Source organism: Sesamum indicum, linkage group LG9, assembly GCF_026168435.1.
Source record: "Sesamum indicum cultivar Baizhima isolate 11 linkage group LG9, ASM2616843v1, whole genome shotgun sequence".
In the NCBI taxonomy this organism is placed as follows: domain Eukaryota; kingdom Viridiplantae; phylum Streptophyta; class Magnoliopsida; order Lamiales; family Pedaliaceae; genus Sesamum; species Sesamum indicum.
The window spans coordinates 26,166,549-26,193,693 of record NC_142665.1 but is presented as its reverse complement, the minus strand read 5'-3'; the positions used below and the strand labels follow the sequence as shown (position 1 = coordinate 26,193,693).

The following is a 27,145-nucleotide window of genomic DNA, read 5'->3' as shown; positions in this document are numbered from 1 at the left end:
AGAAGCTAAGAGCCATGAGTGAAGTTATGTTGTGTGATCCTTCGTATTACCTAGGAAAGGTACACAAGATTCTAATAACTGTTCCATTGTAGCCTCTGGGTCAGCAGCTGCAGCTCATTACTCCTTTTCTCTCTTCCTCACTTCCAATCTCTGGTAACTAAACCACATTCCCCTTTGTTTTTTTTGATACTTAGTGTATTCAGGTTTGGAAAGGAGCGCCAGAGATATGAATGTGATGATTTTGATACTGTTCCCTCACAATTCAGTAATTGATGCACAACTTATAGAGAATGCACACATTTGATTGATTGAAAATTTGGGATCCGGAACAACATCCTCTTTTTCCCTTTTGGTGATGGGTGCAAGTAGCTGAAACCAGCATATGAGGCATGCTAATAATCTTTGGTGGGAAGTCTAACCAAGCTTTGCCTGATGAGTAGGGCAGAGTGGCCTATGATTGGATGTAACTTGAGGTAAATACCCACCTCTTTTTTTCAAGATTCACGAATTTGGGTGCTTGTGAATTTGTAAGTTGATAAATTTTTGTATAATAAATGATGTAATAATTCCACCTATTACAAAAGAAGCACATAGACTGCTTGCATTAAAAAACCAATATTCATATGTGCTTAAGGATGTTTGTAATTTCTGAAATCAAGCGTGATGCAGAACAATTAAGAATTTTTGGGATACCAAATGATTTTGAGGACAAATGACGGAGGTAGTATTCTGAACAATCATATGCTTGTCCAAAGTTAACCTTAATAAGCAAGATACCGGTGTTTCACGCCAGATATTCAAAGAGGAGCAATCTCTTTTCACAAATTCTGTTCCCTATTTAAGCAATTGGAAATAAACTATTTCTGAGGTTGGTATACCCAATTTCAGTACACTACTGCTTTAAATTGAATTTGTGGATTTGTAATTGGTGAAAATTATATTTTTATTTGAGTGGAAATTCAAATATATTTCTGTGCCATTTCTATTAACTGCAATTCAAATATAATTCTATAGCAAAGTACATTTTCTGTGGGAAGATTATACAGTAACTTTTGACTTATATAAGGACCTATAAAAAAACCGGTACTCGCTTATCAAACATTTTTTTTATATTGAAAAGCGATTTTAGTTTGTCGAGAGATAGTAGCGATTTGTTACTTCAGCTGTACCAAAACCACTCCACCACCGTCAACCACAGCTCCGCGCCTTCCTCCATTTCACCGGCGATTAATCAACACTAGGGATTGGCTACTCGCCGGTTCAATCTCTGGTAACCTCTTCAAAATTATGTGGTACCAGCTCAAGCTCGAATATTTCAGTTGAAGTTCTTCGGCGCAGGTTCAAGTTCTGAATTCCCGTTTCCGTCTTGAACCTTAACGACGTAAATGGACATACTTTTTGCTCAGATCCAAGCGGACCTTCGCTCCAACGACGCGCTCCGGCAGTCCGGGGCATTACTCCAGGCACTGCAACAATCCGCCGCAGGACGCGATATATCTGTTATCGCAAAATCCGCAGTCGAAGAGATCGTCGCCTCCCCTGCTTCCGCCGTCTCCAAAAAGCTCGCCTTTGACCTCATTCGCTCTACTCGGCTTACGGCCGATCTGTGGGAAACTGTATGCACCGGTATCCGAAACGATCTCGATTTCCCCGATCCTGACGTTACCGCGGCCGCGGTCTCAATCCTTGCTGCCATCCCCTCCTATCGCCTTGGCAAACTCATTAATGACTGCAATAAAGAAATCTCCGCTTGCTTCGATTCCGCTAGTGATAATCTTCGGTTTTCAATTACCGAAACTCTAGGCTGCATCCTCGCCCGCGACGATCTCGTGACATTGTGTGAAAACAATATTAACTTGCTCGATCGCGTCTCAAATTGGTGGAGTCGGATTGCTCAAAACATGCTTGATAAATCCGACGCAGTTTCGAAGGTCGCTTTTGAATCCATTGGGAAATTGTTTCAGGAATTTGAATCAAAGAGGATGAGTCGACTCGCTGGAGATAAATTAGTTGATACTGAAAATTCTGTTGCAATTCGATCAAATTGGATTTCATCAATGGTTGATTTTGTTTGGAAGAAGAGAAATGCTTTAATGTCACGATCGTTAATTCTCCCAGTGGAGAGTTTTAGAGCTACCGTTTACCCGCTAGTTTATGCAGTAAAGGCAGTGGCTTCTGGTTCGATAGAGGTGATCAAGAAGCTATCGATGGCATCAAAGAGTGGGAGTGCTGGTACGCCATCTGATTCAGGAAATGCAGAGAGATTTGTGGGAGTGTCAGATGTGGTGTCGCATTTGGCACCATTTTTAGCATCATCATTGGATCCTGCATTAATATTTGAGGTCGGGATTAATATGTTGTACTTAGCTGATGTTCCTGGAGGGAAGCCTGAGTGGGCTTCCACATCTATTATTGCAATTCTTACTCTTTGGGACAGACAGGAGTATTCTTCTGCTCGAGAGAGCATAGTTAGAGCTGTTGTAACTAATTTGCATCTCCTTGATCTAAGCATGCAGGTATGTTGTGTCTTGTTTCATGCTTATTACTTGTCCTTTGTTTCTGATATAGTCATGAATATCCGTCCACTTGCATAGTTAGTGCAAGGAAACATATGAAATTTTTTGGATGAACAGTATTTGCTTGTCAAGTAACGAACTAGGCCATGTTCCCTGATCAAATCTGCTGGCAATAGTACTGTTCCCCATGATATTAGGAATTTAGATACTTCACTTACAAGTTGTAGGCTAGTGAAGAGAGTTTAATATGGCTGCAGAAATCAAATTACAATTGCTCTGCATTCTTGTGTTGTTATTCTGCACGGCAGTGAAACCTGATCCACGAATCTTGGTTAACTCTTTCATCAAGAGATGAGGTCTCCATTTATTTCTTCAAAAGTATCACTAGATTCATAGGCATCATCATTGGAGTATCTTTCATCTTCCAGAGAGTCTTATTTCTGCTTTTGCAAATGCTTTTAGCTGGACTAGTTTTGATTGGCGACTATCTTGTTTACCTATTGTCAACGTCTATGCATATATCTCGGATGGCATTGAGGCCGCCATAACCAGTTTTTGATGTGGCATTGTTGATGTAGGTTTCACTATTTAAAAGATTGCTTCTTATGGTCAGAAACTTGAGGGCCGAATCAGATCGAATGCATGCCTTGGCATGCATCTGCCGTACTGCTCTTTGTGTTGATCTTTTTGCAAAGGAGAGTGTGCGTCGAGGTCAAAAACCTCTCGCAGGAACGGATATTGCTTCACTTTTTGAAGATGCTAGAGTAAAGGACGATCTCAATAGTGTTACTAGTAAGAGTTTATTTAGAGAAGAATTGGTTGCCATGCTGGTAGAAAGTTGTTTCCAGTTGTCGTTGCCTTTGCCTGAACAAAAGAGTTCAGGTATGGAGAGTAGGGTGATTGGAGCCTTAGCCTATGGAACTGGTTATGGTGCATTGAATTGGACAGAACCTGCTCTCGAAGTTGTGGAAGTGTGCAGGCCATGTGTTAAATGGGATTGTGATGGTCGGACGTATGCAATTGATTGCTACCTAAAGTTGCTTGTTAGGCTTTGCCATATCTATGATACCAGAGGTGGTGTCAAAAGAGTCAAGGACGGCGCATCTCAAGATCAGATACTGAATGAAACAAGGTTGCAAAATTTGCAGAGAGAACTTGTTAATGATCTTCGTGAGGTTTGTAATACTTTGTCAAATTATGGTATTTCTGAGAACATATTGAATCTTAGAATTAGAATTCTGAGCTCTTGCTGAATCAGCATACTAATACTTCAGGATCCAAGTGCATCTCTGCAATACATTTGTTCTAATATTGGCTGCTTCACATAGTTTATTGCGCTGCATAATGTTAAATGCCTGCCAAGTGTTCCTATAGTGATTCAACTTCAGACTATAGAGATTGATTGAAAAATTCAATATTTCACTAGTACCACTTTAGTGCAATGTGGACCAAATGAGTATCTTGTCGATTAATGGTTTTATTTGGCAGGTTAACACTCCTAGAATCTGTGCCCGTCTAATCTGGGCGATTTCAGAACACATTGATTTGGAAGGATTGGATCCCCTTCTTGCTGATGACCCTGAGGACCCATTAAACATTATCGTATCAAATATCCACAAAGTTCTATTCAACGTAGACTCTTCAGCAAGTACAACAAATCGTCCACAAGATGTTCAAGTAGTTCTTCTGTGCGCGCAGCGGTTGGGATCACGTAATGCTAGGGCTGGACATTTGCTGACTAAAGAGCTTGAAGAATTTAGGACCCATCCTTCCGCTGATTCAGTCAATAGGCACCAATGCCGTTTAATACTACAGAGAATTAAATATGTTTCTGGTCGTCCTGATGACAAGTGAGCATTGTTCTACATTATTTACTGATAAAATAAGTAGAGCCCATTGGCTATTTAAACTGAGTTCTGGTAGGAAGGATAGATTTGCAAATCAACTGCTATGACCTTTCTCTATGTACATTTGACCTGCATACTCAGAAAGACACCATATATTTGCTGTGTGTGTGTGTGGGTGGGTGGGGGACTTACACGGATGCATGATAAAAATACATGATATTACTTTAATTAATAATTTCTCAGTTTTATCACTAAAATTATATTATGTGTGCTAGTTTATATTTGTGTTCTGTTCTCCATCCCTTTAAATCTATAATGTTGATCATATTAGGAGTTTGTAGATTATACAAATTATTTTGACAGTGTTCTCTGATTCGGTTGCCTGATCCTTTTGTTTTCAGGTGGGCTGGGGTTAGTGAAGCCAGAGGAGACTACCCGTTTAGCCACCACAAGCTAACTGTTCAGTTCTATGATGCATCTGCAGCTCAGGATCGGAAGCTAGAGGGGTTAATTCATAAAGCTATTTTAGAACTGTGGAGGCCGGATCCCAATGAGTTAACTCAGTTATTGACTAAAGGGATTGATTCAAATTTAATTAAGGTTCCTCCGAATGCATTCACCTTGAGTGGCAGCAGTGATCCTTGCTATGTTGAAGGATATCACTTAACAGATCCAAATGATGGAAGGATTACTCTGCATTTGAAGGTCAGACTGCCTGTTTGTTAGCTGCTTCTGTTGTTCTCAGTAGGCTACAAGTGAACTTATTAGTTCTTGGCAGCTTCTATTTGGTTTATGAATAGTTAGGTTCCTCTGAATAAAATAAAGTTGACTTGACCATAATTATTGGCCTTGTATAGTTAAATGAGCTGAGCTTGGATTATCTTCCAGTTCTTTTACTTGGTTTGCCTGTCTGTGGAAATTAAATTCTTCCCGACCCAATTATTTCTTCTCTCATTCCTTAAACCTGCAAATATAATAGTTGAACTAATAAGCCAAACTAATAATTGAAATAATTTCAGGTTCTCAATCTTACCGAGATCGAACTGAATCGTGTGGACATTCGAGTTGGACTATCTGGTGGTTTGTATTTCATGGATGGTTCTCCTCAAGCTGTGCGACAGCTGCGGGATCTTAATTCACAGGTTAAGTTGGTTATGTTTCCTTCTTCATCATGTGGTTTTTTGCTTAATATAGTTTAATCCTTCCAGGCAACTGATGTTGACGAGGTTTGTCTTACTAAATCTTAAGTTGGATGTTATGAAGCTTTTTCTTCCTCTCATATAGTCATATGTCAAAAACACTGGCTGTTGGTGTAAAAGTCTGTTGTTATTTTTCATGTATTTAGTATATTTTCATGTATTTAGCATACAGACTTCTCACGCTAAACCGGAAAAGTTTGCATGGTTTAAAGGTAAGTAAAAGAATGTAACACGTCTAGCGCTAACTGGGAGTTTTAAACTAAAGCCAATCTACTGGGAGAATGTGTGATATATGCTAGGTCATTTTCAAAATTGGAAAGGCTCCTCCATGATGCAGCAGGCTGAAAGTAAGATGGACTTTGAGAGGTGAAAACTGAAGGGGAAGCTTGATCTTAAAATTTGGGCTATTACCTGAAAAAGCTGATGATGTTTGTGTTGTTATGAACATTCGTGGCTCTGTCATCCATACTGAATCATACTAAAATGTTGGTTCGTGTTCTGAACTATCTCATGCAGCAGAAAACAGTATGCCAAAATAGCATCTGTTTGCTATAGTTCATGAATTAAGAGTTTTCATATATTAAGTTGTACCAATATTTTGCTCTTTACCTCTGTAGTCTGTACGTACCATAATTTAAACGTTTCGATTTGCATATCCACAGGAACCTGTATTGTGCAGTGTGACTGTTGGTGTTTCACATTTTGAGCGGTGTGCCCTCTGGGTCCAAGTCCTGTACTATCCATTTTATGGTAGTGGTGTTCCGGCAGATTATGAAGGGACCTATCCTGAAGAAGATCCACAAATTATTAGACAAAAGAAAGGTGCCAAGCATGAAATAGGAGAGCCGGTGATTTTAAGATGCCAGCCATACAAAATTCCCCTTACAGAACTTCTTTTGCCTCATAAAATCTCTCCAGTTGAATATTTCCGTCTGTGGCCTAGTTTACCTGCTGTGGTGGAGTGTACTGGTACATATACATATGAAGGAAGTGGTTTTAAGGCTACAGCTGCACAGCAGTATGGGGAGTCTCCTTTCCTTAGTGGCTTGAAGTCTCTGTCTTCTAAGCCTTTCCATAAAGTTTGCTCGCATATTATCCGGACAGTTGCTGGATTTCAGGTTGGTTTTACTTTTATTACCACCTAGTGCTATACTCATGCTAACTAATTTAGGTGGGAGCCCATTTCTTCCTTGTCTTTGTCTTAGATGTTCTTTGTTTTGAGCACTTCTTCAGTTACTCAGATTTCAGATATTTGCTTTCTATACATGCATAATACTATTTTCATAAATAGGAAGCAAGAGTGCATGTAATTATGATATAGGTAAGCTTTTAGGCTATGCCTGGAGACTCTCTTCAAAGTAGTGTGCGTGTGCCAGGGACCTATATACTGGGCACACAAGAAACAGAAGAGAATGTTATTAAAGATCTTGCAAGAAATGTAGGTTGGAATAATGATTTGAGGTTGAACACTTTCTTTGCTTAGACCATGAAATATTCTTCTTATTGGTGTATAAGCTACATGAAAAATAATAATGTCCCCACGAGCATTTATTTCTCCTCATTGTTCTTTTTGTACTTTTTGAACCACTGTCTTCTGATACGAATTTGTTTGGTCTTAAAACAGCTTTGCTATGCTGCTAAAACTTGGTATGGAGGCTTTGTGGGCATGATGATTTTTGGTGCCAGTGAAGTGAGCAGAAATGTGGACCTTGGTGACGAAACCACTACAATGATTTGCAAATTTGTTGTTCGAGCTTCAGATGCATCCATTACAAAGGAGATTGGTTCAGATCTACAGGGCTGGATGGACGACCTTACTGATGGCACCATTGAGTACATGCCTGAAGATGAAGTCAAAGCAGCTGCTGCAGAGAGGCTGAGAACCTCAATGGAAAGGATAGCGCTGCTAAAGGCAGCACGACCTCGTCCAAAGACCCCCAAATCTGACAGTGAGGAAGAGAAGGAAGAGGAGCAGGGTGAGGATGAACAGGACACGGAGAACAAAGAAAATGAAGAGGGAGATGGTAAAACCAAGGGACCTTCCACGTTGTTCAAATTAACTGCTGAAGAGGTTGAACATCGTGCTCTTCAAGTTGCTGTGCTGCAGGAGTGGCATATGCTGTGTAAAGACAGAAGCACAAAAGTCAACTAGCTGATTCTTTTTCCTACCCTGACAAAGTTTGGATTGTATTCTTTTGTTTATCCTCTGTGTAACTGTTGTATGTGAGCTGGCTGACCAGTAGTTTAGGTCCATCTTCAGCAATTTTTGATGTTGTTTGCTTATTTTCTGAGTTTCTGCCATCAACCTCACCGCCCCCAAATAGTACCATGTAATGCTTTGTGTGACCAAGTGCTGGATTGACACTGTTAAGCTACTGTTAGTTGAATGTTTGATTACATAATCAAACACAGTAGTATGATAGAAACAGCAAAACAAAGTAATGTTCTATTACAAAACAACTTTTTGAGCATTTCCAATTTCTTTCATATCTACACAATCTGAAATAAACAATTCTTCTCATGGGAACGAAATTAAATCTCTTCCAAGAAGTCAGGCCAATAAACAATATATAGAATAAATCAAAAGAATAAACCTAATAACAAATGAGACATCCTAATCAAACCAAGTGGAAAGATCATAATATGAGGTAGAATTGGGAACACCATTTTGGTCTGGCAAAAAACTGGGACCGACATTTTCAACTTGTTGATACTGCTGGACTTCACTCTGTGATTGAGTACCAAGAGCAGCAATCTCCGCTTGAATTCGAGCTAGTTGGCATTGTGCATTATATATCTGTTGATGCAAAATAGTAATCAACCCAACACAACCATAGACGGGATCCTTTATTCTGCAATAAGCCTCGTAGTACAAAGAATCAGCTGCTTCGGCTTGACGGTTCACCGGCAAATCCTATTTTTGCCAAACCAACCAAATTCAAACCGAGGCAAATTGCCAGTGGACTTTCTTGATCATAATGGGGAAAAACAAATTATAGTAGTAATTTATGTATGAAACATAGGTTAGAATTACCTTGAGTATCTTTCCAACATTGCTAGCCCCATAGATTTTGTGAACATAAGCAAATCTTCGAGGATTATTGGCAGGGAAGTAAGGAGAAAAAACGCAGTCTGAAGGGCATCTCCTCCTCAAATGCTTGCATGCTGCGCATCGCCCAGAATTCATTCAATCTTAATATATCAATATCTTCTTACAACAAGATCTCAGAATCTATGTCCTAAATATAATCTAATGAGAGATTCTTCTGAATTCACTTCAGGGCCTATTTGTATAAATATCTTCCAACGGCTAAGAAATTCAAAATTCAGTAATTACAAGGAAAGTTGCCGCTAAATTTTAAATTTACCATATTGAGAATGAGGGAAAAATTTGGTAAATTGTGCCAATCATGCAAATATGTAGTATGCAAATATGTAGTATGGAAACTACAAATATGTAATATGGAAAGTGAAAAATGATTGGAGTGGATGTGATTTAGCTCATAAATTTCTCACTTTCCTTTGCCAAAAAAATGAATGTGCTTTTGGTTTCATCTTTAAGTTTATGATTATCCTGTATCAGATCAGACAACATTCAAACTCAACATTCTTCAGTCTTAGACACTATGATGCCTTTTTGTTCAGATGTAGTTTATTATGAGTGTACTAATTTTAATGATGTTAATGACAAAATTAATTTATTAATTATAGCATTAAACAATACAAATTAACATAACATTGATGTTAATTGCGTAGCAAAATGAATTTAATTTATCATTTGCTCACCCAAAACCAAAAGAAAAACAGGAAAGTGAATCCGGGTTTGGGGTTTCGGGTTCCCTCCATCCACCCCCACTCGGCCTCTCTCCTCTCTCTCCTCTCTCTCCTCTTTCACTGTCTGTAGGTCAATCCAAATTGATATCACAAACCCAATAAAAATATCTTTAGCTCTCAAGTGAGCGCCATCTATCAGCTACCAGAAGATTCTCCATCGCCGCTCCAAAAACCCTAATCTCAATCTCCTTTCAACCTTCATAACTTCAACAATTGATCAAACTACATGCATTAATTGATTGGAAAAAATTCATCCTCCATGGACTTGCTGCATATCACGCCTTGCATTTCGTCTCCATTGCGCCTTCCGGCGCTGGTACCTCGTTCTCGCGTTGCAACTTCCGTCTTCTTCTACAAAAAGCCTACAAGTATCGGAAAATGTAGAAATATGTGCGCGGCTTCCAATTCCGATACAATAGTGAAATCCAGCGAAATTACCAGCAAAAAGGAAGAGGAGCACGGTGACTTGAAGTCTTGGATGCATAGGAACGGACTTCCGCCTTGCAAGGTAATGCTGAGAGAAAGGCCTTCTCATGATTCGAAGCATCGGCCAATTCATTATGTTGCTGCCAGTGAAGATCTTCAGGTGAATTCTTTGCATCAACTTATTATAGTGATTTCAATTCTTTAAGGAACGCGTTCTATGTTTAGACCTGAGATTTTAGTGAATCATTGTTTCGTATCAAGAAAACAAAAAGGAACTGGTAGCATGTTGAAGAAGTGTGGGAGCTAATATACTAAGCGACTTGCAACAAATATTTCAAATGGGTACTTCCTTTGTTCCAAAGATAAAGTATGATGGAGCGCTCTGCGTCGCACACTAAGTTTTGGGAATTGATGTGTGTTATCTATCTCAGGCAGGTGATGTAGCATTTTCTGTCCCCAACTCATTGGTGGTGACGCTTGATAGAGTTTTGGGAAACGAGACCATTGGTAAGGTGCTGCTATGTCTTTACTACTGTAAAGTTGATAATTGATCAGGCTTTGATCCAGGATAACTGATTGACTTATCAGTATTATATCGCTAAGGAAATAGTTTTATGGCTTTATGTGTAGTGTGCTGGTCCTCTTTCCTGCCTCAAACGCTATACACCTTAGTAAATCTGTATCTTGATTAGAATCTACTGAATATCTTTCAGAGCTCATGTATGAACTGTAAGCTTTGAGGAAATCTTGCATTGGGTCCTCCTCACTCTTGCTTTAGATATCATTCTCACCCTTCCCTTCTGAAATATTGGACTCAATAGGTGTTTCTTGTTTTCTTTTTTCCTTTTTCATTTTTCGTGTGTGTGCATTTCTCTTTCGTATATGCTTCTCAAACTACTTATTGATTTGATTGCTGACCTATGGGATTGTTTCGTATGATGCAGCGGAACTTTTAACCACAAACAAATTGTCAGAATTGGCCTGCCTGGCACTATACCTAATGTATGAGAAGAAGCAAGGTAAAAAGTCTTTCTGGTATCCGTATATTAAAGAACTTGATCGTCAGCGAGGTAGGGGCCAGTTAGCTGTGGAATCGCCACTTTTATGGACGGAGGCTGAACTAGATTACCTGACAGGAAGCCCTACAAAGGTATCTGATACTCCACCCTGCCTGAAGTTGAGATTGAGTACATACAACCCTTAATTTCTGTATCAGTTACAGTAAATTATGTTTCTGGATACAAAGTTCTGAATTTGCATATTATGATGATCCAGGCTGAAGTTTTGGAGAGGGCTGAAGGAATCAAACGAGAGTACAATGAGCTTGACACTGTCTGGTTCATGGCTGGATCATTGTTTGAGGTAAGTTGTTTTCATCTTGGACAATTACTTAGTCTTATTTTCTTAGGTGGAAAGTCTCTTTTGTTTTTTCTTTTTTCCTTGAAATATTCTATTTTCTTTCTAATCTTGGATTTGTTGACATTTTTCAGCAATATCCATATGATATCCCCACGGAGGCTTTTCCTTTCAAGATTTTCAAACAAGCTTTTGTTGCTGTACAATCCTGTGTGGTGCATTTGCAGGTTTGCTTTATTTTAGAGCAACGTTCTGTTCATGATATCTTCGAAAATTTGCAAAAATAGAACAAATTTCAGATGAGTCAATCATATAATGTTAGCTAAGACTTTCACAAAAGTTACTATTAACTCTTATTCCTTTTAAACACAGAAAGTCAGTTTGGCCAGGAGATTTGCATTGGTTCCCCTAGGACCTCCATTATTATCCTATAGAAGCAACTGCAAAGCCATGTTAACTGCTGTTGATGGGACAGTGCAACTTGTCGTTGATCGTCCCTATAAAGCTGGGGAACCCATTGTTGTCTGGTCTTAACTCTCTCTCTCTCTCTCTCTCTCACTCACGCAGACGCACACGCACATAAAAAGCAACATGCTGATTTGGAGTTGGGGGAGATAGCTCCTTCCCTGTTTTAGCCTATTCGTGTATTTTGCGTGCTTGTCTAATTGAGAGATTCTTTCTGTTTCTTTCCAGGTGTGGCCCACAGCCTAATTCAAAATTACTCATAAACTACGGTTTTGTGGATGAAGAAAATTCTTATGATCGCATGGTTGTGGAGGTAAAATTCCGTGTCTATTCTTCTGCCCATGCATTTGTTTTATATTAGTAATCACCTTTCTTCTGTCATTTAGGCTTCTTTGAATACCGAGGATCCTCAGTATCAGGACAAAAGATTGGCTGCTCAGAGAAACGGAAAGCTATCAGTACAAGCTTTTCAGGTATAAATCTTCCAATATGTATACCCTTGATAACCTTCCTGCAAGTTACATAATACATCCACGGACAGGTTTTTGTGGGAAAGGAAAGAGATGCTGTGATGGACATGCTTCCTTATCTACGATTAGGATATGTTTCTGATCCTTCAGAGATGCAATCTGTTCTATCTTCTCAAGGTCCAATATGTCCGGTAAGTTCATATTGGTATACTTCATTGATTTAAATATTATCTTATTTGGTATGGATCAGGGAGCAGAAGAATGTAATCATAGTGGTATACACAATGAGATACGGATGTAGGCTTTATAACATTTTCTGTTTTGTTACATGTATATATGAACTCCGAAAAGCCATATGCTCAGCGCTTTAGCTTTCATCTGGTTGCATGAAGAACGGAAGATGTGGGTTTTATTTTTCCTGTTTAGTACATAGGAAATGAATATTTGTTTTACTTGGGGAGTTTTGCTGATATACATAGGTGAGTTCCTGCATGGAACGTGCTGTTCTAGACCAACTCGCCGAGTATTTTGTAGCAAAACTTGCTGGTTATCCAACTACCCTTAGTGAGGATGAGACTTTGGTAACTTTCCTGGAACATCAATTATTTAACTTTATCTTTTCTTTTCTGCTCCAGTTGACATATTTCACTTGTAGCTTGCAGATCCTACCTTGAATCCAAAAAAACGAGTGGCAACACAACTTGTCAGGTTGGAGAAGAAAATATTGAAAGCATGCCTGCAGGCAACAGTAGACCTGATAAACCAGTTACCTGATCACTCTGTATCGCCATGTCCTGCTCCTTATGCCCCAATTCTGAAATGGTCTCTCTCTCTCTCTCTCTATATATATATATATATGTTTTTTTTTTTTCACACACACTATAAATTTGAGGAGGTTAGAGTAATTTGATTGAAAAAAGTATATTGACTAAAATATCCTCAAACTTTTTTTTTATACAAAATAACCATCTCTTAAAATTTTTCTACCCAAAATTTTCTATTCATGCACAATTAAGATTAATAAAAATTATTTAAGAAAATATCTGTCATGATAAATTATTTATTATATTGTTCTTCTTTTTCATATAATTAAATACAAATAATAAAGTTTAAATTATGCACACGAGTGTGTTCCCGGTAGATGGTATATATGATTGACCTATCTATCTGTCTAGCTATCTCGTATAATGTATATCCTTTTTGTGTTAATCATCATTGATTTAAGTGAGACGATCATTTTGCAGATTCTTGAATCCCCTATGATCTTTTTACCTGCTGGGCATGGATTTCCGATATGGAACAGATGGGCGCAGATTAATGAGGGTAAAGTTGGATTTGATATAATCTTTTCATTGCTTTTCTGCAAAGACAACGTTACAGTGTGGTTCAAATCTCATAGGTCTCTTATGACACTTGTACACGATCTACTTCTGATCACCTAAGAAAAGACTAATTTTGGTTTCATTAGCCTCCTAAAGAACCACTCCGCTCTCCAATTTTGAGATAGTTTCTTGCATCAAAACCACTTCTTGAAACATGGCATAACCCGTTTTCGTTCATCTATTCCATTAATTTGCATGTAAAATCATGAGATTGAAATTGTTTCAGATATTAAACACCTGCAAAGTTCATTGCAGGTTGATATGTGAAACGAGTCAAAAAATTGTCTAATGGTATTCTATTCACTCTAATCAAGAATTTTATATATGTTTCTCCTATAATGGTGGGGATAGATTACAAATTGTTCTGGAAGACAAGTTCTAAAATATTATATATAGTTGCCATTAACTTAAAGGACTGATTCAGGATGATTTGTGGCTTGGTTATGAGAAAGCAACCTTCTTATCAATCTTATTCTGGTTTTAGCCAAGGTCAGGTCAAACCTTTTGTTAGTTCCTACTTTTGTCCTATTTTCAGGTGGATCTCATGTTGACGAGATGAATACTGTAAGCTGCTCCATGCCTCCATCAAGCCGCCTATGTCACAAACTAGGAAATTTTTAGTATTGCATTTTTATGTCCATTTGTGTATAATACCAGTTCCGTCCCTAGTTTTAGCTTACTTCCTAACTGTTTCACCTTTTGTAATACCAATTGTGCCCGTCATTTCGTTGTAAGAAGGATGCCTTATTCTCTCTTCTGTGGCCAATTCTTCTGCATTAGGCCAAACATGTATATTTTGTTGATTATTAACTTGGCGACCTATGGAATTGTCACATGTCCTCGGAAATTGTCAACGGTCCAAGCACAATTAGATAAAAGGCATGCTTCCAAGTAAAAAGTTACGTGAAACATTTACAGTTGACGTTCCTAATAATTGGAGATGGAAATTGATCTCAGAAAATCGAAGCTCCGACCCGGACCATCCTATTTGGGGTGGTTTTATCGGGACCTGGCCAGATTTGGGCCCCGGTATGGGTTTGTTCCGGACCCATCCTGCTTTGAATTTTATAACTTTTTTTATTATTCATTATTAATAAATAATTATAGTATTATAGTAAATTCCTAAATAATTTTTGCATATAATCAATTTTATATAAGAAATATAAAAGATAAACTTGACTAGAAAATTAATAATTTAAATAAAAGTTTATTTTGTTTTATACAATTCATTTAGATTGAAAATTATGTAAAATATTTAAATATAAATCAATATTTATTAAAAAAAATAAAATATTAGTTGATTTTATTTTTTGTATTATATATTCATTGTACATCGTAACTTAATATTCCTTGAATTATTTTGTGCCGTATAAATTATTTTAGAATGAAAACTAAATTAAAATATTTAAATCTAAATCAATATTACTTATTAAAAAATAAAATATTGATTGAATGTATTCACTATATTATATTCATTATAAATTGTAAAATGATATTATTTTATAAGAAAATTAATAATTTAGATGAACATATGCTTTATGTTATACAATTCAATTTAGAATGAAAACTATATTAATATATTTAAACCTAAATTGATATTATTTATTAAAAAAATAAAATTAGTTGAATCATGAGTATATTAAGTCTAATTAAATGATGAGTTTAAATTATTTAACTCTAATTAATAGTTGCCAATTAAAATAACAATACAATTGTTTGTAGTTAAAAGAAAAAGACTTGAAAGTCAAAATTAAAAACCCCAATTTGACCCGGGAGGCAAGGGGCGATTTCGGGTCCGGTCAGACCCATACCAAACCGGTCCGTTGCCATCACTAATAATAAGTGCCGAAGCTTTAATTACTAAGAAAATAATATGCGCCTGTACGTTCTAAATTACATGCACAGAATTAATTACATGTGCTACAGAAGATCAGGACACTCGCACTACAATCCATCTCATTTCACTTTTGCTTTCAAAGTTAAAACAATAAACAAAATTGGAAAAAAGCCTGTGATAGGGTAGAATGAGGGCAGGTAAGAAGATATGATATCACAACTTCAGCTTGGTTCTCCACATTTCTCTGACTACTTTCTTAGGTTGTGGATTATCAGGCCCTCTGTCTCTCTGTCCAGATGTGAAATACATCCATCCATCCCAGAAAGCCGCCAATGTGGTTTTTACACGGTATGGCAGCCGTCCGATAACAGACCATTGCTGTAAATTCGAAAGAAACAAAAATTAACATATTCAGAACAATATATATGGATTAAAACAATAAATCAGATATGTGAAGGAAAGATTACCTTTGTGTCCAACTGAAATCGGAAGACCTCCCCCACTAAGATCATCCTTTTATTCACAGGGTGCTTCTCAGTGGTGCCTCCCATAATAATGATGGAGTTGTTCCAGAGAAACCAAGAACATTCAATATGGGAATTGGGTTTGGGCATGGGGGCCAAAACGGTCCACTTCATTTCACTATCAAGCATATAAACATCCCCATAAACCACCTGAAGCAACATGCAAGACAGCAAACAAGTTAGAACAGGACTTCCAGGGAAATTACACAACACCGCTACGGCTAATAATCAAGGCGCGTACCTCATTCCTCCGCGAGCATTTGTAGTTAGGCGACCCTGGTTTTGGCATAAAGTCACCCTCTTGACCACCAATAACGTAAAGCTCGTCGCCAACAGCAACACAAGCCCTATTCGAATAATAACAGTTTAAATTGGACCGATGATTCAGATATTTCACAATCAATAATTTCCATACAAGAATAAGTGCTTTTCATTTTTCTGACCCATGAAATGATTATGCAGAAGAAATGGGACATTATAGATTTACTGTTATTTGCTTGACTGATTAAAAGGCAAAATCCATGTTATTTGCTTCCTTCTTTAGGGTGGGAAGAGTGATAAATGGCAAGGGATGCTTTCTAATTCTGAATGTAACAGAGCATCAATCTAATGAGCTTGAGGGCAAAGATCGGTAAAATACTATGCAGGAATCATGGCCATTTGAAGAAGAGTGTCATCAACTTACAGCTTTTGCCTATAGCCATAAATCTAGTGAAAAGCACATAATTTTTTATATTGCAAGACTCCCAATAATTAGAGATTATTCCTGAATTGAAGATTGAATGGAGAAAAAAGAAAAGCACATTTCCAGAGACCTCTTCACATAAAGAAATGGAACCCATGTACCTGTGCGGTCCCCCTCGGGGTACAGGGGTTTCGTTCCGCCATTCCTTCTCGATTGCTTTACCATCCTTCACTGCAATACTCCAATGATCGGTCCCCGGTGTATGTCTATTCTCTTTGCTCCCACCCATTACATGGAGTCTTCCCTTCCAAATCTGAGTTGCCGGAGCATACCTGAAATAGTTGTTATGCTTTAAGCCTTCAAGCCCTGAAGTTGCTATTACTCTTATAATGCCCAAAAGGTCAAAAAATAAAGATCATCAACCTTATATAAAAAATCCAATATTATACACAGAATAGAAATCCCTCTACATTTTTAAATCCATAAGCATTTTCAAATGATGTTTTCTGATATATTCTGAAGAGAAGATCACAGCAATTTTAAGAAGTAGGTAGGGAACAGACCTAGGGGCTGGTAGTGGTGCGAACCGCTCCCACTTTTCCGTCTCTGTGTCGAGCACAAATGTATTAGATGTAGGAGGAGTCCTGCACTGTGGACCAGACTGCCCGGCCACAACATATACATATCTTCCATCGGTTGCCACTCCCAAATGTGAATTTGCCATATCTTTCGGGGCTTCTAATCTGCCACTCCAGGTATTATCCGTAAAGTTATAGATATCAACATGTGAATGCACCTACAAGAAAGAAAATATGATTGTGAGTTGCCTATTCAGTTTATTCATAGAACCAACATATTCCTTTCCAGACTTAGCTATTCAAAATTGCATATATGATGACAATGAATAATAAAAAATGTTTACATAATCAAGGGTTCCGTATCCTGAAAACACGTATAGAAGATCCTTGATCTGCACCGCTGAACCATCCAATCGCGGAACAGGTGCGCTCGGCATCTGCTCCCATTCTAATTCCGGAGCAGGGATATCAGCAAATGTAGCTGATAATAGCCGTTGAGGAACACGATTCGCTTTATCATCTACTGTCTGCAATCATCAAACATCATGTATCAGTGAATTTCTTCGCACAGCTAAAACCACAATGTAAATGAAAAAGATTTTTGCTTCATATCTAGGGCTGAAAAAGGAACCAGCAAGATTTGTTTCCTTATTCAAATGCTCAAACAAGCTAGAATAACATTTCTCAACAAATGCGGCACTTCAAACAAAATCTATGAGCCTCTTTCGAGAGTTTCTATTTCCAATAAATAACATAAAGTGTTTAACAGTTGAAGAACCGACCTCTTCTGAGTCAGTGTCGTTTGCGGCTTTTGGAAGCACAACAACATGGCTCTCCTCCCGAGGCCAGTTCGATGCAATTGATGAATATACCGAGGAAGAAGAAGAAGAACGAGTTGCCCAGAAAACATCAACCGTTAGAGCGATACCAAGTAAGCAAACAAGCGAAAAAATGACGGTGGATTTTGTGAAACTGTGTTTTCCGGTAGATCTCAACATTTTCTTGCAATCTAGAATACCATTGACGATCCATCTGTTAACGCGGAGTAGAAATTTATATGGGAAGACTATGAGGAGATCGAGGTGCGAAGAAAGTAAATTATAGCATAACGAAAATCTCCGGCGCCAATGGTTTCCTTTAGTTTCTGCTCTTTCTTTCTGTTTCTTTTCCTTATAATATTATTTTTATTTAATTAAAATATATAATTTCCGAATAGCCATAGCTGGGACAAAAGTGTTCAAGGCCCAATCATTTTCCAATTAAACGTTGAGGCCCAATTTCTCAGTGGACTTCAGATCTCGAAATGAGGAGGCCCAATTTCTCAGTGGACTTCAGATGTCGAGATGAGAAGGCCCAATTTGTCAGTGGACTTCAGATGTCGAATAAGGAGGCCCAATTTCTCAGTGGACTTCAGGTGTCGAGATGAGAAGGCCCAATTTGTCAGTGGACTTCAGATGTCGAAATAAGGAGGCCCAATTTCTCAGTGGACTTCAGATGTCGAGATGAGAAGGCCCAATTTCTCAGTGGACTTCAGATGTCGAAATAAGGAGGCCCAATTTCTCAGTGGACTTCAGATGTCGATATGAGGAGGCCCAATTGCTCAATTGGCTCTTATGTCCAAATGTTGAGGCCCAATTACTTAGTGGACACAGATGTCTAAATATCAGGCCCAATTATATGGTGGACTCATGATGTCCAATTTTAAACTTGTGATCACTTTGGGCCGATATGAGCCCACAAATGGCCCATCCGTTTTAGACCATCGAAAAAAAACCTCTCAACTTTACCATTCCGAAGCATCTGCAAATCTCGAAGACTGGTCTCCTTCTTCCTTTCTCGGATCTTCCCAACCCCCGCCCCCCGATCAGCTTCTCCTTATTTCCAGGTGATTTTTTTTGTTTTTTTGTTTTCTCTCCGTGGCCTCTTAATCTTTGCTTCATAGGGTTATGCATACATATCTTCTTCATATGTATTTTTTGACTATGAAGTTATGACTGCGTTCTAAAGATGCTGTGGTATTCTTTTCGATTGATTATCTTGTAAATGTCTAAATTCGAGCTGCAAATGATTTGTGCCTGTATGATTTTAGCGTTCCCAGTGCGCGAATGTTGATTGCGTTGTTGAGTGGCATGGTGATATGATTTTTTTAGGATTTCTGCTTTTCCCCTGGTCTTTACTCTCAGGCAGTGTTGGAGAGTAGATTAACATCTGCAAGAATGCCTTAGCTGACGCAAAATAGATCTTATGGGATGTTATGATATCTGTGTGACATCGTGATTGCTGGTGTAAGATGTCTTACTCTTGATTCCTGGAATTATATTGAGATTGGTTTATGCAAAGACTGCTTGTTTGTACAGATTTTTGGTATGTTTTGAATGCCCTTTTGGCATACACAAAAGATTAGTTGCTGGTGTAGATTGGGAATGAGCATCCTGAGCTATGAGGCTGGAAACAGCCTTTGATATCTGTTACTGAAGAGTTATTGGTATTTTTGACATAGGCCTCGTATATGTGAAGAATAGATAGTCTCTAGCCTCAGTTAATGGAAAAGTAATATTTTCTTTCTATATGTGAAGAATAGATAGTCTCTAGCCTCAGTTAATGGAAAAGTAATATTTTCTTTCTGCTATCTTTAAAGAAGAAAGTGCTTGGTATTGCATATATTCTTTGAGAGATAAGCCAAGTTACAGCTAAGATCTAAAACTACCGCGGGAGATCTCACACTTCCTGAAATGAGAGTTGCTGTAGATGAGACTAAAGACATTATATTGAGGTTTTGGAATTACCAAGGATTAGATGAGACCAGCGGCCCATCCTTGACCTCCTTCAAGGTTGGGAGTCAAAGAATATTATGTCAAAATATTTGCATTGAAGACCGCAAGATTGTTGAGTTGCTTTATGTCATCAAATGCTTATCTCAGTCCAAAAGCTCAGAAAAGTTAAATTTGTAATATACTTATATATATCCAGTTGCTGAAAATACAAGCAGCTCTTTCTTGTGTTTACATAGCTGCATGCTTGCAGAGCAGAAAAGTGATACAATTGTTCCACATATGTTTTATTGAATATGAACAAGTGAGTGATGAAAGGCAGATGCTTCAATATGTTATTACCAATTTAAGCCTACTGAATTTCCGACTTATTAACTGTATTACTGTGTGCTGTGAACAGTGAATTAAAATCAAAGAAATGTGAATAATATGTTTAACACATGTTTCTCCATCTCTTTCATGGGTTGACTCAGCAAATGCTGCTCATTTTCCATTGTGTATTTACACTGTTGAGTTTTTTTCATCATATATTTTATCTGCTCTTTCTTCTTGTTTCAGAATAAACAGGGTGCTAATTAAAGATGTTTGGAGGTAGAGTAATTCACCGGTTGCTGAGAGAGAGACTTCAGTCACGAACCAGTGTAAAAATCCTACTATGGATTTTCTTTTCCATGAAATCTGCTATTTTCTTCTGTTCCCTTAATATTGTGTCGACTTATGCTAAATGGCCTGCATGTTGTCACAACGATAGAATCGAAACATATGAAACTTGATTATAATAAAATTAGTGTACCGGGATTGCCTACCTACACTGAAAGGGTTGCATTCAAGTGTACCTCTATTCTTCACCCAGATGTTATGATCACAAGTTATTATACTTTATGAGTAAAAGTTAAGACTTGTCTTTCTTATCTGGTGAATGAATGACAAAAGAATCCACATTTTTTGTTTTATGGACTAAAGCTACACATCATCATGATCAGTTTGCAGGATTGTCAAACAAACTTGTTTTCTCTCTCTCTCTCCCTTTTCTGGTGAGAAGAGAAATGACTAGTTCATTTTTTCCTCTCAGTCTGCGCCAGCCTTGTCGTCTCGTATTTTCCGGAAACAGCATGAAGGAGTTGGATCTACCACCACAAAGTCCTTGAGGGCATTGGCCCTCTTTGGAGCAGGTGTATCAGGGATTTCATGTTTTGCAACAATCTCATCCTGTGATGAGGCTGAACATGGTCTGGATGTCCCTAACTATCCTTGGCCCCACCAGGGCATTCTAAGTTCATATGACCACGCTTCGTGAGTACTTTCATTAGTTTATCTACCTTTTTTTCTTTAAAATATGTTCTTTATCCAACTCAAGATTCCTCTTCGAATCTATAAGCAGCTCTGTTTATGTAATATTTGTCTCCAAGTTGGATGAACTGACAACTATGTCACCATTGTTGTATTTGACATATTCTGGTCATTTAAAACAGGATTCGTCGTGGTCACCAGGTTTACCAACAAGTATGTGCGTCCTGCCATTCCATGTCCTTAATTTCATACCGTGACTTGGTAGGTGTGGCATATACAGAGGAGGAAACTAAGGCTATGGCAGCTGAGATTGAGGTAGTTGATGGGCCTAATGATGAAGGCGAGATGTTTACGCGTCCTGGAAAACTGAGTGATCGATTTCCTCAGCCATATGCAAATGAACAAGCAGCTAGGTTTGCAAATGGAGGGGCCTATCCTCCAGATTTAAGTCTTATTACCAAAGTATGCCATGGCTTTCCACCCTGTTATTTTATTTGGAAGTCTTATTTGTCTCAGCTAATTTCACTCTTTCCCCTTCTTAGGCTCGTCACAATGGTCAAAATTATGTTTTTGCACTTCTAACTGGATACCGTGATCCTCCTGCTGGTGTTTCAGTGAGTTCTTCTGACTGATCTTTTATTTGTTTTACTTGACAAACAACTGCCAACTTTACACTTTTTGTATATTACCAGTTAGTGATCGTAATGGGCAACATCTGGGCTACAAGAAAATGTAAAGATGAAGCTTGCATGTGCATCCCGCTATTTTCCAGTCTGTTGCATCTAGTGTTTTCTCTTCTATATTCCTCATAGTGACTGTACCAGCCCTTTTGTTTGGTTTAGAAGATTGTCCAGCTAGGTTAAACTTGCTCAATGCTGATTGAGTGGTGCATGTTTGGTTTCATTCATTTTGCTGGGGAGACGAGATGCCAATGTTCTATGGTCACAAAACCTGATGCATTATTCCATGTGACTGAGGGCCTGAGGATTTCCTTAGGGGTTTTATGCTCCAATCATTCTGGTGGTTTTGCATTCGCTGCATCTTTCAAAAAATTGGTTTATGTTTCCTATAATATTTTCACTGTTTTCAAAATAAGCTTCCAAGATATTATTTTTGAATTGTTTTTGCCCTTTATCCCTGGGACAAGTTCATTTAGGCATTCAACTACCGTTTGCCGTTACTGATAATGTTGTAATATTGTTGTTTTTATTTTAGGGGTGGAAGTTGGCTTTATTTGGTGGATATGCTAACAATGCAACTTATTTCCTCTTTTAGATTCGTGAAGGATTGCACTATAATCCTTACTTCCCTGGGGGCGCTATAGCCATGCCTAAAATGCTTAATGATGGTGCCGTTGAGTATGAGGATGGTACCCCTGCAACTGAAGCTCAGGTAAGTTCAGCGGTTATTCTTCTTTACATTTTAAAAGGCCTGCATTCACGTCTTCATTATCAGCACACTCATCTTTTTTATCTCCCGCTCATCCTACTAGATGGGGAAGGATGTGGTCTCATTTTTATCCTGGGCGGCAGAGCCTGAAATGGAAGAGAGAAAACTGGTAAGCTATTACTCAAATGTATTCAAATTGAACTAAAATTATCTATTCCGCATCTCTTTAACATGCTAGCTTGCCGAATTACTATAACAGATGGGATTCAAGTGGATATTTGTTCTCTCACTGGCACTTCTTCAAGCTGGTTACTATAGGCGCTTGAGGTGGTCTGTGCTCAAGTCTCGGAAGCTGGTGCTTGATGTTGTCAACTAGACTTCCTTGGCATCTCTGCACATTTTGCATCTCAACAATCCGAGTCCACAAATAACTATCTTCTGGTGTACTACTTATAATCCGCTGCACAAAACCAGCTGGAACTGTTTTTTTGGTAATGCACAACCAATTGTTTCCCAATTTCACAAAGAATAAGGAATACATGCTAGTGAAATTTTTTCTTCAATTCTCAGCTGATGAGAACGGAACAAAGTAAGAAGCTTGATATTGCTCAATGCTTTAGATAATGCAGGCTGATGTTATTCTTTTGGAGCTCTGTACGAAAACGAGTTGTGCCATCAACGGGACAAGTAACGCCTTTTTCTGAATTTGATTTTTTGTTGGATTGTATGTATTGCATGATTGATGATATGGTGGAATTACCGTATGCATCTTTGCAAAATAATCAATTCTCCGGATAAAATTGCAATTTTGGTCTCAAAGTATAGGGTGGTTTGTAATAATTTATCTCATGTTTCCTGAAATAGTCAATATAAACACTTTAGAAAAACTTTGCAAAGTTAGTTCTGTCATGAAAGATTTGCAATGTTTGGAATTAATTTTGATATATTTTTTTAAGGTGTGGGATTAATGTTAGCTTTCAATTCCTAAGTATCTGCCCAAGAAAAGCACATAAATGGGGGAACCCTGAACATGATGTTTGAATTTTGGACTTTAATGACTAAGAAAGACATTCTTCTCATACAGAATATCGTGATATATATATTGGTGGGGGGGGGGGGGGGGGTTGTAATTTGTTCATTAAAATTGAAGGTCTAAGACAATGGAAATCTTTGAAGTTTACGTAAGAGGAGCAGCCAGGCATCACTTCCAAATAATAGAGAATTTGCAGCTTTCAGTGGTTAGTGTTGTTAGATTCCAATGTCCATTATAAAAGAAAGAGATGATTAAAAAAGTGAATGTGACGAGGGTTTATGCTTTAAATGGGAGAGACACCATTTAAGGCGCAGCAATTTGTTTGGGTCAAAAATGTCAATAGAACTTTAATCTGACAAAAGGGTAATATTCACAAGCCATCATATGATATGTTATATTCTTCTCACTTGAAAAGGTGGATATTATCACTCGAATATTATTCGAGGTATAATGAATATTTAATTATCTATAAGAGAGGAAATAGTGTTTTTAGTTTTATAAATTAAGTTCATATTACTCCAGTTCATTACGAGATTAGCATTTTTAACTCCATAACTTATAAAATTAACAATTTTGGCCTTCATCCACTTTTTTATTTACAATTTAACGATGTAGATCACATGCCTAATACATTATTGTTAAGTTTTTTTTGTTAGAGAAAAAATTAGCTCTTTTTTTAATAGTAGCATATGAGTGCTTCATTTAGCCTATTTGATTCACTTGTGGAAGACATGATTCTTTGTGTATAAAATATATGGGAAGGAAAGGATTTAATTTTTGTGTTAGGAGAGAAATCGCTATATTTTTTGTCCTAATTTTTTTTAAGATTTATTTTTTCTACTCAAATATAGTTATATTTTTTCTTAAAAATGGTCCCAAATTGAAAAATAAACCAACTTTCTCTACAGCCAAAATACTTAATGATCACAATGCTAGGCACGTGCATTACACTATTAAATTGTAGACAAAAAAATGAATGAAGATAAAAAGTGCTAATTTTTATAAGTTACAGGACTAAAAGTACTAATTTCGTAATGAATAGGACCAAAAGTGAAACGGATCTAACTTATAGGACAAAAACTATTATTTTCCCTCTATCATGATATGTCAATAAATACCCCAACTTTTTTTGTAAATATTTTTTTCAAAAATACTTGGTGAAATTTTGGTATGTCAATCGAAGCTAATATTTTTTAAGAAAATGAATTTGAATAACACTGAAGATATGTATTCAATTTATTATTATTCATAATTTGATGTGGTATGAAAATATTTATATATAGCCGTTGGCGGACTTTTCAGAGGTTACAATCATTTATATTAGAGCATATCATATTAAGGGTTCATGCAAGAGAACTTTTGAAAACTCTTCATTAGGGTCTTATTAGAGATTTCATATTGACATTTCTTAGATTAAGTACTCAAAGTTTGAATTAAACTGTTTATCTCATCACTGGAACATTGAAAAATCATCACGAAAAGCTTTTCCAGAGTGAATTCTTGTGAGAATTCTTTTATCTGAGTGGCAAATTCTTGAAACTCATCACTAAAATACCTTAAATATATATACACTATAATTTTTCTGAACAGAAAATAAAAATTAAAAAAGAAAATGGTGGGAGGAGCAAATAGTAAAGAACATAATCCTAGAAAAGGTGAAGTAATTGTAGAGAGAGGGAGGGTGGAGAGCTTAGATGATATAATGAGGCACGCATCTAGTTATTAATGACAAAACTAGTCCCACACTATCAAGTGCTTATGCTATGTGTCCGCACTCTGATTGGCCACTCCCATCGCCCCCAATCAAACCAACTCTTTTCCTAAGATACGATGCTTTTTCAGGGGTCCCACAAGATCCCCCGTACCACCAATCAACACTTACTACATTGTAGAGTACCATGTCACAACATAAACCACCCATCTATAAATACTCCTCTCCTCCTCCTAATCTTGACTATACATTCATTACACATACATACATGTGTAATGAATGGGTTGATTGTAATGGTGGAGAGAGTGAAATTCGTATTAAAATTTATTGATTGAAAAGGAATAGTGTAATTGAATATCGAAAAGGGTATATATATGATGGGGCGCACATCAGCATCACATGAAAATATTAGAGAAACAAAGAGCTATGGTGAAAGTGGAGTTATGATGCGGATTACCAAAGAATTGCAAGAATATTTGCAATTATTGGAGGGGGCAATGTTTAAGGATTGTTTGTCAAGATTTAACCTTCAACTTATTGCATATATGTAACATCAAGATTACGACTTTTTCACATGTCAGAAAATGAGACATTTGCTTCTTTGTGCTCCAAAATATTAGGTCTTCTCAGAATAGTGTGCGGCTGAAAAGGCAATTATAACATGGGATACAGATGTGTGATTATTCATGTTTTTATCTACATATATAAAAATAGATGAAACATTAGAAAATCTGTGAGATGAATGTGGACATTAATTGTATTAAGTTAAATAATGAAGGGGGAGAGAGGAGGATATATAGGATTGGTCCAAATTTATGTGTGGGGTAATTAATTAATTAATTAATTTTGGAGGGGCATCAATGAAATGGTTCCAACCACAACAAATGGGCAATGTCTGAATCCATCACCTAACAAAACCTTCCACGTATAACATATCCTCTTACCCAATACATCTTCCACCTCACTCGCATCGCCACCTCGTGCACCTGCGCTCTCTCCTTAATTGCCCTACGTACTCACTCTTCATCAATTATTACTATTTTCTTTTCTTTTCTTTTCTTAAAAAAAAAAAGAGAGAGAGAGAGAGAAAAATTAGCATGATGGATAATTATTAATTTATTAAGTATGCTTTCATTAATATGATCCAATTAGTTGTGTAATAATTGCACGGTAGCCAGCAAATTAAATATCTGAATACTACTTCTTTTATTATCATTATGTTTTCATGCTATAATCGATTAATCGTACATACTATATAAAAGGCAGAATAAGTTAAGATAATTAGTATTTATTATCATCAATTTATATTGTTAACCACAATTTTATAGAGATGATTAATTTGAGAAATGAGGCGTACGTATATATATATATATAATTAATGTGGAGCTAATTCTTTGCGATCTCTTGATGAATTCAGTCAAATTAAAACAATTCAGATACTTTATTTCAAATTATAAGTATTTATATTATATATATACAAATAATGTGGTAGCTTAAGTAGAGAACATAATATAAGATGAAAATAAGAAATACTAAATTCATTTATATCCATATAATTAATTTTATCACCATTCTATATATATGATCATATATATATATGAATAGTCAACATGTTGTCAATCAATTAATAAGGTATAATACCCGTACCTATATTCCCGTGAAAATCATGGGAATACCAAGATCGCATAGTGATATATATTTTAATTATTCTGACGAAGAAATGAACTTAAAGTTGTATATGGTACTAATTAAGTAGATTAAAACTTAATTTAGTGTGTATATATATGTAGTAGCTAGGGAGTGTTAATTAGAGTGACCTGCCATAATATCAT

At 37.1% G+C, this 27,145-nt stretch overlaps 5 protein-coding genes across 8 annotated transcripts; 3 read left to right on the top strand and 2 right to left on the bottom strand.

Annotated features, from left to right (window-relative positions):
- Positions 1-1,098: 1,098 nt before the first annotated feature.
- Positions 1,099-8,033, top strand: LOC105177401 (protein TPLATE). Its single transcript, XM_011100539.3, has 7 exons — positions 1,099-2,516; positions 3,095-3,691; positions 4,005-4,366; positions 4,765-5,068; positions 5,383-5,505; positions 6,225-6,680; positions 7,187-8,033. Exons 1-7 carry the CDS (start codon positions 1,386-1,388, stop codon positions 7,712-7,714), a joined length of 3,501 nt encoding a protein of 1,166 aa, XP_011098841.1. The 5' UTR covers positions 1,099-1,385; the 3' UTR covers positions 7,715-8,033.
- Positions 8,034-8,176: 143 nt separating this feature from the next.
- Positions 8,177-8,749, bottom strand: LOC105177510 (LOB domain-containing protein 23-like). Its single transcript, XM_011100697.1, has 2 exons — positions 8,597-8,749; positions 8,177-8,476 (listed from the first exon to the last, which is right to left on the bottom strand). The coding sequence occupies exons 1-2, from the start codon at positions 8,747-8,749 to the stop codon at positions 8,177-8,179; spliced, it is 453 nt and encodes a 150-aa protein (XP_011098999.1).
- A 661-nt stretch (positions 8,750-9,410) lies between these two features.
- On the top strand, positions 9,411-14,342 carry LOC105177400 (Rubisco methyltransferase family protein). Of its 2 annotated transcripts, XM_088884339.1 has the most exons (14): positions 9,865-9,982; positions 10,084-10,164; positions 10,254-10,329; positions 10,767-10,972; positions 11,098-11,184; positions 11,313-11,405; positions 11,551-11,705; positions 11,872-11,956; positions 12,030-12,116; positions 12,185-12,304; positions 12,593-12,694; positions 12,769-12,935; positions 13,358-13,436; positions 14,031-14,342. In XM_088884339.1, coding segments are annotated over exons 4-13 (1,047 nt in total). In that variant the 5' UTR covers positions 9,865-9,982; positions 10,084-10,164; positions 10,254-10,329; positions 10,767-10,822; the 3' UTR covers positions 13,359-13,436; positions 14,031-14,342. The 2 variants fall into 2 exon arrangements, with proteins under 2 accessions (XP_011098840.1, XP_088740465.1); XM_011100538.3 differs by lacking the exon at positions 10,084-10,164 and having other exon boundaries at positions 9,411-9,982.
- A 986-nt stretch (positions 14,343-15,328) lies between these two features.
- On the bottom strand, positions 15,329-18,263 carry LOC105177399 (kelch repeat-containing protein At3g27220). Its single transcript, XM_011100536.3, has 7 exons — positions 17,902-18,263; positions 17,464-17,646; positions 17,105-17,337; positions 16,703-16,873; positions 16,098-16,203; positions 15,800-16,006; positions 15,329-15,710 (listed from the first exon to the last, which is right to left on the bottom strand). Exons 1-7 carry the CDS (start codon positions 18,115-18,117, stop codon positions 15,546-15,548), a joined length of 1,281 nt encoding a protein of 426 aa, XP_011098838.1. The 5' UTR covers positions 18,118-18,263; the 3' UTR covers positions 15,329-15,545.
- Positions 18,264-18,853: 590 nt separating this feature from the next.
- Positions 18,854-23,296, top strand: LOC105177398 (cytochrome c1-2, heme protein, mitochondrial). Of its 3 annotated transcripts, none has more exons than XR_016067542.1 (9): positions 18,854-19,004; positions 20,449-20,531; positions 20,963-21,183; positions 21,363-21,642; positions 21,723-21,794; positions 22,456-22,572; positions 22,673-22,738; positions 22,829-23,060; positions 23,190-23,296. XR_016067542.1 is itself a non-coding variant. In XM_088885434.1 (9 exons), exons 3-9 carry the CDS (start codon positions 20,472-20,474, stop codon positions 22,943-22,945), a joined length of 933 nt encoding a protein of 310 aa, XP_088741560.1. In that variant the 5' UTR covers positions 18,931-19,004; positions 19,303-19,404; positions 20,449-20,471; the 3' UTR covers positions 22,946-23,296. The 3 variants fall into 3 exon arrangements, 2 of the variants coding, with proteins under 2 accessions (XP_011098837.1, XP_088741560.1); XM_088885434.1 differs by adding an exon at positions 19,303-19,404 and having other exon boundaries at positions 18,931-19,004; positions 22,829-23,296; XM_011100535.3 differs by having other exon boundaries at positions 22,829-23,296.
- Positions 23,297-27,145: the final 3,849 nt, after the last annotated feature.

What these genes read in the sequence shown, in the direction of transcription:
- LOC105177399 (XM_011100536.3), bottom strand. Translation starts at nt 18,117, where the DNA reads ATGTTGAGATCTACCGGAAAACACAGTTTCACAAAATCCACCGTCATT. An exon ending in ACGACACTGACTCAGAAGAG is followed by an intron (nt 17,647 to 17,901) that starts GTCGGTTCTTCA and finishes TGATGATTGCAG; the next exon opens with ACAGTAGATGATAAAGCGAA. An exon ending in GATACGGAACCCTTGATTAT is followed by an intron (nt 17,338 to 17,463) that starts GTAAACATTTTT and finishes TCTTTCTTGTAG; the next exon opens with GTGCATTCACATGTTGATAT.
- LOC105177401 (XM_011100539.3), top strand. Translation starts at nt 1,386, where the DNA reads ATGGACATACTTTTTGCTCAGATCCAAGCGGACCTTCGCTCCAACGAC. An exon ending in TCCTTGATCTAAGCATGCAG is followed by an intron (nt 2,517 to 3,094) that starts GTATGTTGTGTC and finishes TTGTTGATGTAG; the next exon opens with GTTTCACTATTTAAAAGATT. An exon ending in TGCGGGATCTTAATTCACAG is followed by an intron (nt 5,506 to 6,224) that starts GTTAAGTTGGTT and finishes GCATATCCACAG; the next exon opens with GAACCTGTATTGTGCAGTGT.
- LOC105177400 (XM_011100538.3), top strand. Translation starts at nt 9,656, where the DNA reads ATGGACTTGCTGCATATCACGCCTTGCATTTCGTCTCCATTGCGCCTT. An exon ending in TATCAGTACAAGCTTTTCAG is followed by an intron (nt 12,117 to 12,184) that starts GTATAAATCTTC and finishes ATCCACGGACAG; the next exon opens with GTTTTTGTGGGAAAGGAAAG. An exon ending in CTCAAGGTCCAATATGTCCG is followed by an intron (nt 12,305 to 12,592) that starts GTAAGTTCATAT and finishes TGATATACATAG; the next exon opens with GTGAGTTCCTGCATGGAACG.
- LOC105177398 (XM_011100535.3), top strand. Translation starts at nt 20,472, where the DNA reads ATGTTTGGAGGTAGAGTAATTCACCGGTTGCTGAGAGAGAGACTTCAG. An exon ending in ATCCTCCTGCTGGTGTTTCA is followed by an intron (nt 21,795 to 22,455) that starts GTGAGTTCTTCT and finishes TTCCTCTTTTAG; the next exon opens with ATTCGTGAAGGATTGCACTA. An exon ending in CCCCTGCAACTGAAGCTCAG is followed by an intron (nt 22,573 to 22,672) that starts GTAAGTTCAGCG and finishes TCATCCTACTAG; the next exon opens with ATGGGGAAGGATGTGGTCTC.
- LOC105177510 (XM_011100697.1), bottom strand. Translation starts at nt 8,749, where the DNA reads ATGAATTCTGGGCGATGCGCAGCATGCAAGCATTTGAGGAGGAGATGC. An exon ending in ATGTTGGAAAGATACTCAAG is followed by an intron (nt 8,477 to 8,596) that starts GTAATTCTAACC and finishes TGGCAAAAATAG; the next exon opens with GATTTGCCGGTGAACCGTCA.